Source organism: Bombus bifarius, unplaced genomic scaffold (genome assembly GCF_011952205.1).
Source record: "Bombus bifarius isolate JDL3187 unplaced genomic scaffold, Bbif_JDL3187 scf7180000008233, whole genome shotgun sequence".
NCBI lineage: Eukaryota > Metazoa > Arthropoda > Insecta > Hymenoptera > Apidae > Bombus > Bombus bifarius.
Genome location: NW_022884528.1, coordinates 751,995 through 768,486, shown reverse-complemented (window position 1 = coordinate 768,486; position 16,492 = coordinate 751,995). Strand labels below are relative to the sequence as shown.

The window sequence follows — 16,492 nt, the reverse complement described above, 5'->3', positions numbered from 1 at the left end:
AGAGTAATCGTACAAGATTTCATAATATTCGATTAGATAATATTTATGATCAGTTTACAATATGATATCCAAAGAGCTGAGTCAGCAACAGATGTGATGCCAGGGGCAATCATTTTACTATTAAATTAGTCAAGATGACCTCAAGCATTAGAACTTTATAAACAATTTTTTAAATTTGTGTAAAATCATATAGTATCAAGCTGATATTCTTACTTGCACTACACGAACGCGTTGCATGGATTTTCACAAAATTTTCAGGAGCAAATATGTATTATCTTGAACTTTCAACAACTAAAAGTTTCTTTCGATCTCTCAATTATAATATTTGAATCTTCGTATAACAGTGGAAATAATTTAGTTCGAAATATACGAGATACGCTGTATCAGGATGAAGTAAAGAACGGGAAAACAGATCGTGTTCTGCTATAAATAGCGACGACCATCTATCACTGAAGGGTAAATGTAAATTCCTCCTTTGTCGCTGTTAAATTGATAAATTAATTTCTCTACTTACAAAGGTTTCGGTGGGTCGCTAGCAAGTAATGTGCCATCGTTCCTTGCGTTATTTCCCCCTGCATCTTCAAGATCGTCGTCGCTGTCGCTTTCAACGGACAAAGCCTGTAAAGCGAAAGAAATAGTCTGAAAACAAAGCAAGTTTTAATCGGCATTTTGAATTACGCGATGCGCTACGATACTAATCCAATAAGAAACTGAAACATTCGAAGAACCTTATAACGCTATAGTAATATGTATTTGAACACTTAGTGTAATCCAATCAAAACATTGATGTTTCCACTATACTCTCAATATCTTGATAGAAGAATGTTTCTCCACTGTTAATTCTTTACTTCTTGTCGTAACTGGCATCAAATGTTCTGCTAAATTGAAACTGAAACAAGGAATATACTTGTGCCAATCAAGTTCCATGCTAGTCTCTAATAAATAGCTGACACTTCCTGGAATCTGTAGAAACTTTTCAAGTTTAAACGTATGTTCTAATTATCGTAAGATCTTCACATTACACAGATACTTAGCCTTAAAGTCACTAAACATGCATGTTGCTTTTTTATTTATGCTTACTGATGTCAATTATTATTTTCATCGGTACCTACTAACCGAGTATACAGCTAAGTGAGATAAGATCAGAGGTGAAAATTAGATTACACAGCGTTATTTAACACGTTGACGCCGGCGCCGATATTCATGGCTTTCTCTGTGGTGCCCAAATGCACGGTCTGTTTCGTGGGGAAACGCAGCGTCAGATTAGACTGTTCGACACGACCGCAATTTTTCAACTTTGAGCTCAATTTATAGTAAAATTACAAAAGCTATACGATTCCTGTTGGATTCAATGAATTCCGTGGACTTCAACTAATACATTGATATACGATAGTTTGGCAATATCAATTTTCATATATCTATAAATATTAAGTAAAACTGACGGGGCCAGCTTTGGTTCTAATTTGGTACTCTTTTCGATTTTTCTCAAAAAGTAGAGGTCTGGCGCGAATTCTGACCATCACACGCAATTCTGTGAACATTTTTCTATAAGAAACGTTCATAGCGCGAATCAAAAAAATTTTCAATTCCGTACAGGAAAAAAAATAGTCATGCGTGTTCGTCGGAGAACGTTAGCGCGCGTGAGGAACATGCACGACGAAAATAGTGTTAGGTTACGTTAAATTTTTAAAATGGACTGACAAAAAGCCAGTATGTATGCTAGCTACTTCCAAAAATTACAAGTGTATTATAATGTTGAGATAAAATAATATAAACCTATTTTGTACTACCTATTTTGTGAAATACATGTGTGATCCATCGCGATGCACACTGCCCCACGGAACAAACTCGAGTGACCCATCGATAGTGTCATCGATAGATAGAGATACACCATCTCACGGGAAACACGCGTGTGGCCCGCCGATGGTGCACGCCAGCGTCAACATGTTAAAGTGTATTTTATATATTTGCAATAATCTAGAAGGACCCTAATACTTACGCAGGATAGTGTATATCGCAGTAATACTTACTTGATCGAGTATACTGGAAGACTGTGGCATTTGTTTATTGTTTTGATCATTGCTGCTTGCAGGCTGACCGGAGTTGGATGTTGATGACGCAGCCTTATGCTGCCTGTTCGGCCTTGGCGGGGCCTCTGGGCCCTGTGACACACCAAGCTCGTTGAGTTGAGCGGCCAGCATGTCCAAGTCCTACCACCCACACACACACACGCACAGCCCCGTTAGTCACTGTTCCGAGACACCTCCAAAAATTGTTTAAAAGCCGCCACCAACCAGCCAGACGAAGCAATTAACAATGGTACAAAAGATGCAAGCTACTCTTATGTGAAACTGTTACACTCTCTGTAGTACAGTGCAAATTGTTTGTCATAAATCGAATTGAATGATTTGAGATGACGATGAAATTCGTGGATAGATTACCGATTTTTTTTTATGATTGGTAAGAAACAATAATTCGGGTCCAAAGTTAGTCATTAATTATTATCCATATAATCTAGATCTGCTGGTTCGTAATGTTATGTTTAATTCTAATTCGAAAGAGAATTAATTGAAACACGCTACTTTGCGAAAATTCAGATAAACGCTACATAAAGTAAATTGTACGTTGTGTACAAGGAATTTTTAATAAACAACTTCGCTACATGTACGAAAGAAACTAGTTCGAATAATGACAATCGCCATGTTTTTTTCCTAATAAAATATTCCTTAACACTTTACCGACCGCTAGCGGTTCAACAGCATACGCACGTCCAACTGGCATCTCAGGCGCAGATTCTCCCTGGCGCCAGTTCTGTTTCTGTTTAGACTCCCCAATACCATTATTTTCGTTTATCGAGAACGGTAAGTTTTTCAAATTGGTATAAAACTGTGGAAGCTTACAAAGCAACGTAACTGACGCAACTGAGCAAGGTACCATAGTACTAAATAACAAATTACTACTCAAATAATGAGAAAGATTGTCGAGGACAAAAAGCCGATTAATAGACTATCGGTCGGTAAAGTGTTAACATTTAACGTATCGTGTATAGGTAATTGCGTTTATAGATTACGATTAGCCACCCTGTATATGATACTATCTTTTATATCAAAATGATAGATTCAATTAACAATAATGCAATGATCTCAAAGTACATATACATATTTATACTAATATTTCCTAATGATCTCGAATAATTACTGGATCATGGATTAATACGTAATGCCTGTGATTATAGCGATACGCGTCATTGTGAACGATTATCGAACAGATACATTGGTGGATCATGAAAATGAATGGATTGTTCCTTCTCCGGTATCTTTAATGAAAATTAGAAAACGATTATATTATTATACTGTATAAGAAACTACTGATATGACCCTTATTTTTAATAAAAAGAAAAAACCAATATGTTATAAATGATACGTTAATACAATGATGGATAATCCTAACTCACATTCGAGTTACATTTTACGCATTTTGTTGTGCACACGTAAAACAAATTAAACTGTTTTAAATTAAACACAGTAGCGTAGACGATCAAAGGACACAAACACGCTAAAAAAATATAATTTGCATTATAGCTATAGTACCTCGTGAATCGAATATGAATAGACGATAATTTGAGCAAAAACATGATATCGGTAGAAAATCAATTACGAGAATACTTCATCGAAAAAAATTCTAGACTTGCATCGAAAGCTGTACTATTTCAACCTTGTTCTATTTTTTCCCTTTTTTTTAAATAAGTACGGAATCAATTAGAAATAGATAACGCTTTTTTCTAGTAAAATTCTCTTTAAAAGAAACACAGCTACAAACAACAATATGTATATTATTGGTCTTGTCTGTTACAAATCTAAATTAAGGAAAATAGATAAGTAGATCGTTTACGTGTGGCAAAATTGTGTATAAATAATCGAAGTTTATGACCATACTTTACAGATAACTTTATCTGACCTCCCATTGATTATCTTCTTCAATACTTATAGTTACCTATATGAGAAAACTTTCCAAAAGTGTTTATAAATCATACTAATTTATCTTACACTTTTATCGGTCTATTATGTTAAGAACGTACTTAAAGAACGCAAATGAAAAAATAATTAATGCAACGTATCTATCGCGAGGAATAAAAAACAATAAAATTGTGATAATTTGTTACTTCTTTCTTTAACAGCGTTCAATTATTATCAAACCATGATTAAGTTAAATTATAACATAAACCGAAAATGGCAATGATAAACTTGTTCGTTTCCCTGATAACTAACATTATGACAGTAGTACATTAAATGGTGACATTAAATAATTATTATGTTACTTCTGAATTTGTTTTTCTTCGCCGGAACACAACACATATACATATGAAAAAGAAAGAATGCCAACAGGGATAAGATAGTCTCAATCGTAATTGTTAGTTCTTGTTCCGATATGTGTCCATAATAATAGCAAATTGTATATAGTTTTAATGTCGGTTTAATGAAATATCTCGTACGTTGATAAAAATGTTAAAGATATATTTCTTAAAATATCAACAATTACAAACACAACCATGAATTGCACTTAATGCGTTTAAGCAGTGTGTAATCGATCTCCGTGAAAGCATACATTCAGGGAGCTTGTCTGAAGCATTCAAGAACGTTATATCGTCTAAGTAATGGGGACTAAGCACGATAGCGGTAAATAGTACACATTTGCTAAAGATAAAATTCAGAAGTGTTGTTGAAACTTCGTATGTATAAAAATAAACCAAGCAAATTATATAGTAATACCAAGACTACGTCATAGCGCGTGTAACCTGTTTTATAGACTGCATGTATAAACAATTAAAAATGTTACGCGTAGAGATAAGAATACGTGTAACTGTATGTATAAATGTAAAAATGGGAATGTAAAGAGGAAAATAAGTGTACGTGTTCTTACCTCTGGCTTCCTTGGAGGCAGCTACGGTACGTGTGAACATGGAAAAAAAACAAAAACCGAATAATTTCAAATCTGCGTGTAAGAAGCGCGCGCATGTGTTTATGTGGATATATCTATGTGCGCATTTATAGGCGTGTAACATGTGTGTGCACGTGTCGCGTTCATGAATGCAATCAAGTATACGCGCCCTAGGAAATAATTGTGCAATTATATTTGCGTGCACGCCAACGACTTAATAGCAAAATAGAAGGAAAGTCTACGTGCTACTGATTAAAATATGTATCTGTTTATGAGTATGTAGCAAAAGAAAGATATAAAGATATATATATATATATATATATACAATATAGTCTGATTTAGATGGAAACCAATTAAATATCTCAAATGATATGGAAGATGCGGAAGAGTATTTCAGGCAAAAGTTATAGATGGCCATGAAAGTTCTGAGGAAAATCACAATCAAATGTTCCGAGAGAAACCAATATCTTTTATTGCATACTATCATACCTTTCACAAGTATTTTCAAAATAATAACCATCCGTATCTTTTGTACAGACTGTTCCCAAGATATTAGTTTTTAAACGTTGTACGCTGTCGGCGTTAATATTACTTGACATTGTAGATCGCAAGGTTGCTCGTCCGGACTTTGTACATTATCGCTCAAAAGTATACCGACGCTTGCTTACTTTCAATAAGCTACAACAAGCTTTCATCAAATTCCGATAAATTGATTCTTCGTAATCACTCTAGTTACGTATAATAGTACGTTATACTGGGTAGGCAATTAAGTTATTGCGGATTTTGTCATTACCACCTAATGTATATATAAAAATGTATATATTAGTATATACAGTGAAATAAATCGTCGTTTTATTTTTTAATACCCGATATAAATTTCTGACGATTCTGACGATATTAATTCATCGTTAATTTATACAATTTGGTAAAATTCACGTACCGTTAGTACAAATCGACCAAAACGTCCAGATACTTGTGAACGATGGCGTAGCTTATGTCTTGAAAAGTATTGCATATAAGATGTGGATACTATCGAACAGGACGTAATTCTGCCGCGTAATAATAAAAACTACGGCGCAATGAGTTGATTAGCATATAACTGTTTTCACATAACTGTTTATATTTACAACACATTTAACTATTTATTATTAGAGGTGGTATTAAGAGCATCGCAAACAGAATCGAGCCTTCCTGGAAAGTTTCAAGCATCTCGTAACTACTTTGGTAAAGAAAACGGAGAGAAAAGGAATACATTTTTGTAAACTCAAATCTAATAGTAAATAAGTACATAGTTCCAAATATAATCGAAACTTGACGATTAGGTTCAAAATACCCTTTCATAAATAATTTAACAGAAGCTTGCGATAACTTTTTACTTTCATACAGAATTCGAATAAAATTCAAATATGAGCATATCTGTTGCATGTACGTAATTTCTAATCTCTCGAAGTTCAAGTATTACTTATACGAGATTTGACTTTTCAAACATCATAATTAGAGTGAGGGTATTTATGCAAATTTATATCTTTATCATTGCAATTAAAAAAATGTCAACTTGAATAGAGACTTTTTTCATCTACTAGATATTATAACGTGTGCTATATTTCGGATATTAAGCATATATTTTTTACGTTATGTGTACATGTTCTGTAAATTTTTCATAAACACATAACATCCGTAGTCCAATAATAACACTTGCATGTACGTAAATTTATTCCTGAGCATACATGTTATACCTAATCTCGTTCTTACTTATCATCTTACTGATTTGTTATCAATATGAAGAATCAATCGAATCAGAATTATCGATTTTGACTTATCGAAGTTAAATACACGAATATCTACCAGATTTTCGAAATTGGAACGATTATTTTCTCAGAAATGAAGCCCTATTTTAAAAAACTCTTATATTTTATTTCCGATTTATTATCACGTATGTGTTATTAATGTTACAATGATATTACATAATCAGCCACGTATTACCTTTGAACGTTACCATCTCGAAAATATGCTTGAATACTGGTTTCCATTTGAAATATTAATCATGCTATTCTCAAGAATTTTCGAGGTCTTTGCAAGATTAAACGTCTGATATTTTACAGCTGTTGTTTAGAACGTACGTTCCTGTATCTTGCACACTCTGCGAGATATTTAACCGTTTCCATTTAAATTGAACAAACTGTATATATATACGTAACAAAATATATGATACATAAAATACATTAAGTTGATGAAAGGCAGCAAGAAAGCAAAGTAGGATAAAAATAGCATGTGCTTTTCTACAATCTTTATAAATTGGAGTAGTTTGTAGACTATATCTATCTATATATAACATGTGTATGCTGAGTCATCTAACGTTAGAACTTGGCATTTCTTCATCAGTTTTAATGATACCAGAAAATGTCCAAGGAAAAGATATTTGCTATAAAAGAAAAAATATTATGACAAACAAATTTTTGTCGCGTGATCATATTTTCCAATGTTTTAAGGTCGTCTGTATTTTTCTCTGATAAACAAAGCAATGTTTTTATTGTTGTATTATCGAAATAAAACAATTTTGAACAGATCAAGCGATCTTTCTGAAAAGTAATCTATTTTATGGAAACGATGTTTCCATGTTTAGAACGCAACAAATTTATTATCCAGTCAACAGACACAAAGCCACATGAAAATATTCGAACTTACATTTGCAACTTTTAACGCAATCAAACATGTACGTCGGACAAAAGTATTTAAAACAATGACACATCTACAGAAGGAAATGCAAGAGAAGTACGTAGATTCTAAATCATATCCGTAAAATTGGAAAATTCACCATTACATATCTACATTTGTTTAGAGTAAATTTATTATAACCACAGATCCATAGCGAGTCACGAAAGTATTTTTGAATGCGTATAAACAATATTTACGATGAATCTTCGCATCAGATATAACGAGCAATAAACTCAATTGATGTCAATAAGAGAAAATTTTGAATTTAACGAGTTTTTATAAAATAAGGATAAAGATTCTTAACGATATGTATAGAATGTCAGATGTAATTACTTGATACGCTTAAAGATATAGACGATTTAAATTACGTACCTAATGATGTACTGTGAGTATACAGCAATGTTATCGAAACTGCATTGACAAAGTGAGATGGTTGCATGGTTTATAAACCATGGTTGCGATCAAGCTTTCTATTTATTTATTTTTTTTTTTTTTTTTGTATTTTTATTGCGATAAAATATCATCGATGATATCGAGGTATTAAGGATGTAAAATATCTTAGATGTTAAGGATCGAGCTTTTATTCGATCGAAAATACTATAAAGAAACTACACCTAATTGAAATTATTAATTGCAAAAAAATGTTGATACTCTACTGACAAAACTTTTCGCAAAGCACTACCTAAATAGCTGAATCATACATATATTTATATCGTTGTTGATTATAACTTTTGTTATTTGTGTTTTTCCTGTAACGTGATACATGATAAATGTCGAGTAATAATGATCGTATATAGAAGAAAATCCGAAAAATTTGTTTTCTCCATTTTTACGATATGGAAGCTAACGATACTGAAATTTTTACATTTATTGCTAGAATTTCTGGTAAATACAAGCATGCACGTGTATCAAAAAGGAAAAAGATAAATAATTTTATTTTAGGTATATGCTAGTATCAGTGAATCAGTTGACGAACATTTCTCTTTATCTTACTCATAGCTCATATTTCTCACTTTTAAGACCCGGCCTCGTCCAGATAAGTGTCCCAGAAATTCAAGTATCCGAGGGGGAAAAAAGGACTGTCAGTAAGATATCGATATTTAACACGAACATAAAACGCGAACGCATCGATGATAACACGATATTTTTCCTTCGGTTGATAAATTGCGACTGAAACTAAAATTATTTAGTACTAGCATGCATTCATATGTTTATAAAATAATTTTATTCTGATTTTTATCCTTGCAGTACTATGTGGACATTTATACGTCATCTATGTCACGGAGAGGACAATTATAACAGTACATTTTTGGTGAATATACATATACAGTATGAATGCGTGATTGAAGTGTGAACATGATGTTTCCGTTGTTTCGATTCGTTGCTCTCAAAGTAAGAAACATTAAGCATAAGTGAAACAGAGATAAAAGTTCGTTGGTATTGAAACTTGCACAATTTCCAATGTAATTCAAATTGAGTCATACACGATGATTGTTGATATCGTTTTCCTTGGAGAAACCTCGGAAGTGATAGGAAATATATGAATTTGGAAAATACGTTCACTGCGTTTAATCGAAAATCTCCTATTTAATCTCAGTCCCAAGAAACGATTCATTTGCGATTTTAAATAATATGTCGTATTAACTTACAATGCCGAATATAACAAAATCTGTTACAACTTGTAAAACGTCGTTGAACAAAAAGAAAGTTGAGAGTACATTAAAAAATTTCTGTTCTATAAAATATAAGTACAAGTGCGTGCGTGTGTGCGCGCGTGCGTGTTAACGTTGCGAATTGCCTGTGTACAGAGATTTCTAACCCGAAATTCAATTGTTTATAACTTGCATATCAACGTTCATGTTTGTTTCGGTTGCCAAAGGAGGACTGCCCCACATATGTATGTGACTTGTCGAAAGTTGCAAAGGTAAGCGTTTGGATACTTCCATGTACCTGCCTATGTAGATTCTTTTCACTATGGATTATTACTAACACATATACATATACATATATCAAACAAGAAACGCCAAAAATCTTGCAAATATTGGAAAATATTAATCGCGTGGAAAAATCTCTTTGCCGTGATATTCGTCTTTTTATAATGAATATCTTAGTAATTATAACGATCAGGGCAAAATATCTTTATGAACGTTCCGGAAATTACAACTGGGCGGCGGTTATACGCATAACGTACAAGTGAAATTGCTCAGAATATCGACGTTGGTAACGCATTTGAAAATCATCGAAATCGGTGAGCTGTGCCCTGATCGATATTATTATCAATACTTTTCCTCTTCGAATCTAAATCTAAATAAACCTGACATAATCGGTCAGACGTATAAGATACCAATGTTAAATAACTCAGTTTATTTATTATTTTGTTATTGACATAAAATAAGTGTCGGAGGAGAAGTTATAAGATACAAGAAAAGATAATTGCGAAAACAAAAAATTGAAAAGACTTACCATAGGCTTAAACACATGACTGTTTCTTTGCGATGCAGCTTGCCCACCAGAACCTCCACTACCAGCCCCGCCAATTAAAGGTTGATGATTGGATGGCGGTGTTGAAACCTTATGAGGTTGCCGTGGATCATCTCTGGGTGTTGGAGGTAATGGCCGAGATGGTGGTTGGGGGTCTGGAACTACTATACAGTGCAAAAGTAATTACGTAACATTTAAAAAAGTTCATTCGGTGTGACAATGGATAGAAATTTTACATAAAAACGTAGAAGATAATTAGCGGTATACTATCAAACGCACCGATTAATCTGTGTGGTATAGCAGGACGTGCAGGTGGCCCTGGTTCTGGTATATCTCTTTGAGTTCTGCTACTCGGTTTTTCTTTAGCAGCGGGTGGTTGTGGATTTACTTCTTGGGTTAGAGTCCTACCTTCCTGAATTTGTTGGAAATTTCTACGCAAAGTATCACCACCAGGTGCTTGAACAATGGATGACGCTTCACCAGCTAATGCCGGTTCGTCTTCTTCATTTTCACTACCGCTATATCGGTAATCGTCTCTTTCTGTGTGACAAATTACAGATAACGGGTTAGAGCGATTAAGCAAATTATCGTTGACGAATCGCTTCGGCGTGTCTTTCATACCTTTCTCCTGTTTACGCTTTTTACAGCGGTCAATATGATCTTTAAGTTGTATCCTAACTTGTCTCTCGGTTGGTTGGTCCCGAATAAACGGATGCTTAAGGAGCTGCTCTGTATACGGCCGTTGATGATAATCCTTTACTAAAACCGTTTCAATAAAACCGTGGAATTTCTTCGCCCACTTTTTCGATTTGAGTCTTGGTGGTGGATTACGTGGGATCAGAAATAAAGCCTTTTGTGTGAATTAAGCATAATCAATAAAATTAAATTTCACCCTTTTTAAAACAGAGTAGTAATGTAGAAGAACAGTGAAGGAGATTCACAGCCGTTAGAAATACTTACTCGCATCGGATGAAGATCACAAAGCGGAGGTTGTGATTCGGCCATTTCTAAAGCAGTAATTCCCAATGACCAAAGATCGCTTCTGTTATCGTATGTAGCATCAGGATTTTCATCACAGGCTATTACTTCTGGAGCCATCCAATATGGCGTTCCAATAAATGTATTTCTTCTACCTATTGTCCGATCTAATTGTGCGCTAACGCCAAAATCAACTACGGCATAACGGGATAAACGGTTACTTAATCATTCAAACGATTTAGCAACGAACGACGCTGTATAGAGTTGAAATATCGTCCAAGTACTATATACTTTAGTTAAGATATAGATGGTCGAGGAACATACCAAGCTTAACTTCAGCATTATCGGTTAACAAAACATTTTGTCCTTTGATGTCCCTGTGTATAACCTTATTGCTGTGAAGATAACTAAGCCCTCTCAATATTTCCCGTGATATATAAGCAATCCATTCCTCCTTTAAACTCTGACCTTTAGTTGACTTGACAAGGTCTGTAACGGAGCCAGCTCCACAGTACTCCATAACCAACCACAATTGATCATCCTTTCCAGGTGATGACTTCTTCACGAAGGCACCGTAATACGTTGCTATATTTCTGTGATTCGAATACTGCAACACGCGACAGAAGGCAAATAATGTGATCTCGTCCTCTTTGAATCCATTTTGCAAGGAAATATTCATATTTTTTACGACACTGGTATACTCACCCTTTTTAATACATTTATTTCTAATTTGATTTCTTCCTCTTCGTCCTGAAACAGATAATAACGGAAATTACTTACTTGTAACACGTATAATTTGCAATTAATTTTCATGATATCTGAGAACCATAGTTATCACATATCTTCGAGACGTCTTCTCGATACTTGATAGTTGATAGTTGACTCATTTTAAATAATTATTTCGATATGAAAAAACTCTTCAAATATAATATAAGATACAGTATAAGAATACTTCTACTTATATTGTTATGCTCGGCAATATTTATGTTAACACTTTACTGACCGCTAGCGGTTCAACAGCATGCGCACGTCCGACCGGCAGCTCAGGCGCAGATTCTCCCTGGCGCCGGCTCTGTTTCGGTTTAGACTCTACAATACCATTCTTTTCGTTCATCGCGAACGGTAAGTTTTTCAAATTGGCATAAAACTGTGGGAGCTTACAAAGCAACGCAACGGACACAACTGAGCAAGGTACCTTAGTACTAGTAATAACAAATTACTGCTCAAATAATGAAAAAGATTGTCGAGGACAAAAAGCCGATTAATAGGCTATCGGTCGGTAAGCGTCGGTAACAAAAAGCCGATTCGGCTATCGGTCGGTAAGCGTCGGCGACAAAAAGCCGATTCGGCTATCGATCGGTAAGCGTCGGCGACAAAAAGCCGATTCGGCTATCAGTCGGTAAAGTGTTAAGAAAGTTACGAACGTTATAAACGAATATCTTCTGACTAAAACGAGATCCTCTGAACTGTTTGTTGGAACATTGATGGCTATCAAGATATTATGAGAAATACCTCTAAGTTGAATACTATTGATTATTGTCTGGAAGATAAGTAAGTTTAACGGTATAAATAAAAATAATATATTCATTTGTTGATTGAACATTTTACAAAGTACATAGAATGCTGACCAAACAAGTATTCCAAAAATAGATATAATGTAATTCTTCGCTTGCAAATACGTGGGAAGGACGTCGTTTGAAAATTTCGTTTGAAAATACATACGTGTATTACTTGTAATTATATTGTTTAATTGAGAAACGTGTTTCTATCATTTAATGTTATTTCAATTCAATATTAAAAATTATATTCAAATCGCGTCACAATTTTATAAGCAATTAAGTATAATGTGGAAAAAGTGTTCTATAGTTTGCAGGAAATTATTGAAATTAATTGTGACACTAAAGTAGGAGTCGCACATCGTCAATCACGAAAGCCTACATATACTAACCGAATTTTGTGTATTTCTTTCTAGCCTATCAAAGAAACTAAAAACGCATTCTGTAAGAAAATTATTTATACTTACATATTAATACAATTATCATGAATGTATTTATGTATATATTAGAGATTGCAAACCATTAATTTTTTCAACGCTAAGAAGATAACATGATATTATTTATAGTTACTATATCGATACAATATTATGTTACTTATTATTTTTATGATTTTATATAGATACAACAGGTGTTCGTAATTTTTCTAATATATTGTCTTATTTTTATTTCGCTGCTTTATTTCTTAATAAAGGTAGAAGCGAATAAATAGCGTTACATTTTTAAAATATGTGTCTTAGCGCATTAAAGAACTAGCTGAATGTTTATATCATCGTATCATTTCATTAGATGATTTATTTGATTAATTAAAAGTTATTTAAAAACAGAGAGAAAAATTCTAATGTCACCACTGGACTGTAGATCTTTATGCAAATTTATATTTGTCAGAATATGATTGAAATAGTAAAATTATTTTACTCGCACAGCGTTATCGAAAGCACTGTACTTTGGATATTTTATATATTTTTCGTATGATGCGTATGATTTCTGTAGTTTTACATTTTCAAATTTCGCATGAATGCATCAAAACTTGCAGTCTAGCCTTTTCGCTGCGCAGCGCTCAGAAGCGAATTGCTCTCTGAGCAGTCGGTGTGACAGATCAGTCGCGCGGATCGCACGATGCTCGGAGAAAGATACTCCGACTGAGCGTCTATAGGCGCTGTTCGTAGCGAAAGAGTTAGTCATGAGATATTAAGTTGTCCGAAATGTTTCTTTCGTTTTATAGACGCACAATGCTTTTTGTTTTTTATTAGTTTATTGAATTATGCACGAACATAGTAATAGAAACAGAACGAAATGGATCATACTTAATTCAATAAAATAATATAAAACAGAAATTGTTGTTCATCTATTATCACCTTATGAAACGAAAGAAACTTCTCGGACAACCTAATATTATTCGATGACTAAACTGTCAACTACGTAAACCCGAAGAAGACCGATGTGTCATATATAGTAAACATTGTAAATATGATGTAAGCCGGAAGCCATACTAAGCAAACATTTAATAATCAATAAGATTAAGCATATATATAGTTACGCAATTGTATTTATTTTTTAAATTTATCAATTAATTAATTTATTTAGATTATACAATTAGATTAATTTATTAGATATTCAATTTATTAAGAAATTAATTAACTATCCTAAACAAAAATACGTGTTAAATTATCTTTAATTTTTTATCAATCGTGGATACAATTCACTCAACAAATCATGATATTGATAGGATGTTAGAGTTCCTTTATACAAATACAATTCAATTAACACTTTATCTACAATGCGTTTTGACAGAGCATTACAAGTTGTATTCGGTACGATATTCGCTTATCGCACGAATGATAACAATAAAATGTACTTCATGTATAACGCATTTAATGATCATAATATATATGATAAGTTTTAAAAAATCTATCAGTACACAAACCTACATCGTAATTCTTAGATAGATATCTACAGCTACGGCCTTGACAGTTTTCTTTATATTCGTTGCGTACCATGTTTCTAGAATTAAACGACAAGAGTAATTAAGGAGTAATCCGGAATTAACGTGAAATTACAAAAATTGCAAAACTTTAAATAAATGCGGCACAGGCTCCTTTTACTCGATCACTCTGGAAGTTTCCCAGATATCATTTTCTCACCAAGTGTCGTATTTTTAGAAATTACGGTAAAAAAAAGAAATGTTTTTGAAAGAAAATTTGATGAGCATCCTAATGGATACTTATGTGGTTGACTATACGTACAACTTTTCCCGCGTAACTTCGGCGTTTTAAATATCTCGCTTATCTTTTATGATAAGCAGAAGTTTCAGAGGAAAATTTTTTTCCTGGAATTTCAAGGTTACTGAATTCTACTTAATGAGGATAGATATTTTTATCATCGTGGAACGATAGTTAAAGTCAATACGAATTGAACAATCTATATTATGAACTTCATGGTATTGTAATTAAACGAGAACATAATTTTTTAAAAATTGCTAAAAAAAAATTACCTTATTTTATTATATTATTACCTTACTATTGCTTAAAAAAATAAAAATAGCCTTAAGACCTACCAGCATAATCATTCTGTATTATACCATAGCGCCCGAGTTTTACAAATGGTCTGGTAAGATATACCTAATCAATGATGCAATTTTTTAGAAATACTTTCCCCCGAGTCTAGAAACAGCAGACATCAGTTTAATACAATCATTTAAACTAGATACTTACAATTTAAAAAATAACTTTTAAAAACGAATTTCTTATAAAAAAAATGTTATTTTTCTGACGAAAATATAACTTTAATATCTTTCATTTTATTCTTAAATTAGTCTCTCCTGGTTTATATTTATTATATTCATAACTTTAACAGTGGTTTTTTTAACGCGCCTAGTCTTTCTTAACTTGAGAATTAACAGTAATTATCAAAGCATATAAGCTACAGTAATCGTGTACAGCCTGATCTAAACACGAGACAATAAGACAATGTAACAAATCTAAACACGCCATCAATGCTCAAGTTACGTTAGTGTTGTTTATTGGAATAAATTTTTATTTGAACGATAACTTCTACTATCTCACTCGATCCCTTATTTTAACCGCACGTTTCTTAATCGCTTCCCCTTGTCTAATTAGGTTGTCTGATTAAAATTGAAATGGATGTTCCTTGTTTTAAGATATTCAGACAGTTCGATAAGTGGAGATCAAAGCTAGCCCTGGAGCTGAATTTCTCAAAAATATTTGAGAGATGCGTCTTGTTATTGTTGTACGAAGTTTTATTCCAAACTGTTTCGCAATATTCGTGCATTCTTCTCCTCGGAAAATTTGTAAAGAATGCATTTGTCGTGTATGCATTCTTGTGAACTATACACGTCGAAGAATTTAGTCACTGAGAGACTGTTGCTAGTTACCGATACACGTAGTTAACAGTGGGAAATTTTATAGTTAAATCGGTGGCTGCCGAAAGTATTCGTTCGCGTGCATATATTTTATAATCACAGTACCTGTTATGCGAAACATTTTGAAATTTCATTAGCACTAAAATGACGCGCAACTATCATGGTTACATTGGCAAAATTCTAAGCAATTCTGAAAATGTATACAAAAAGTTGCAAAATATTTTACACAAATCAAAAAGCTACTTAAACAGGCAATTATTCGCAATATTAATAAATCGCAATATTCAACGACGCTTATCTTCATAGATCATCTTGAACGCTTTATATACTTAAAGTCACTATTCATATCGTACATTAATTTTTTACTAACTATGAGTTTACGGTAGGTATCTTGCAACTTGTATATATATTTTCAGATTGGCTTCAAATTTTACCAATATAATCA

General features: G+C 33.2%; 1 protein-coding gene across 18 annotated transcripts in view; it reads right to left on the bottom strand.

The window, feature by feature from the left end:
* LOC117211452 (serine/threonine-protein kinase mig-15) overlaps positions 1 to 16,492 on the bottom strand; it is an 84,857-nt gene that overhangs the window by 23,602 nt on the left and 44,763 nt on the right. For 14 of the 18 annotated variants that reach the window (XM_033455330.1, XM_033455337.1, XM_033455340.1 and 11 more), the window contains exons 4-12: positions 11,818 to 11,862; positions 11,437 to 11,719; positions 11,095 to 11,306; positions 10,756 to 10,984; positions 10,414 to 10,674; positions 10,117 to 10,298; positions 4,921 to 4,941; positions 2,031 to 2,210; positions 515 to 618 (exon numbers count right to left, since the gene is read on the bottom strand). In XM_033455330.1, coding sequence (XP_033311221.1) covers positions 515 to 618; positions 2,031 to 2,210; positions 4,921 to 4,941; positions 10,117 to 10,298; positions 10,414 to 10,674; positions 10,756 to 10,984; positions 11,095 to 11,306; positions 11,437 to 11,719; positions 11,818 to 11,862 — 1,517 coding nt within the window. The remainder of the gene's footprint in view (positions 1 to 514; positions 619 to 2,030; positions 2,211 to 4,920; positions 4,942 to 10,116; positions 10,299 to 10,413; positions 10,675 to 10,755; positions 10,985 to 11,094; positions 11,307 to 11,436; positions 11,720 to 11,817; positions 11,863 to 16,492) is intronic. The other 4 variants (XM_033455331.1, XM_033455338.1, XM_033455335.1 and 1 more) reach the window with 4 other exon arrangements.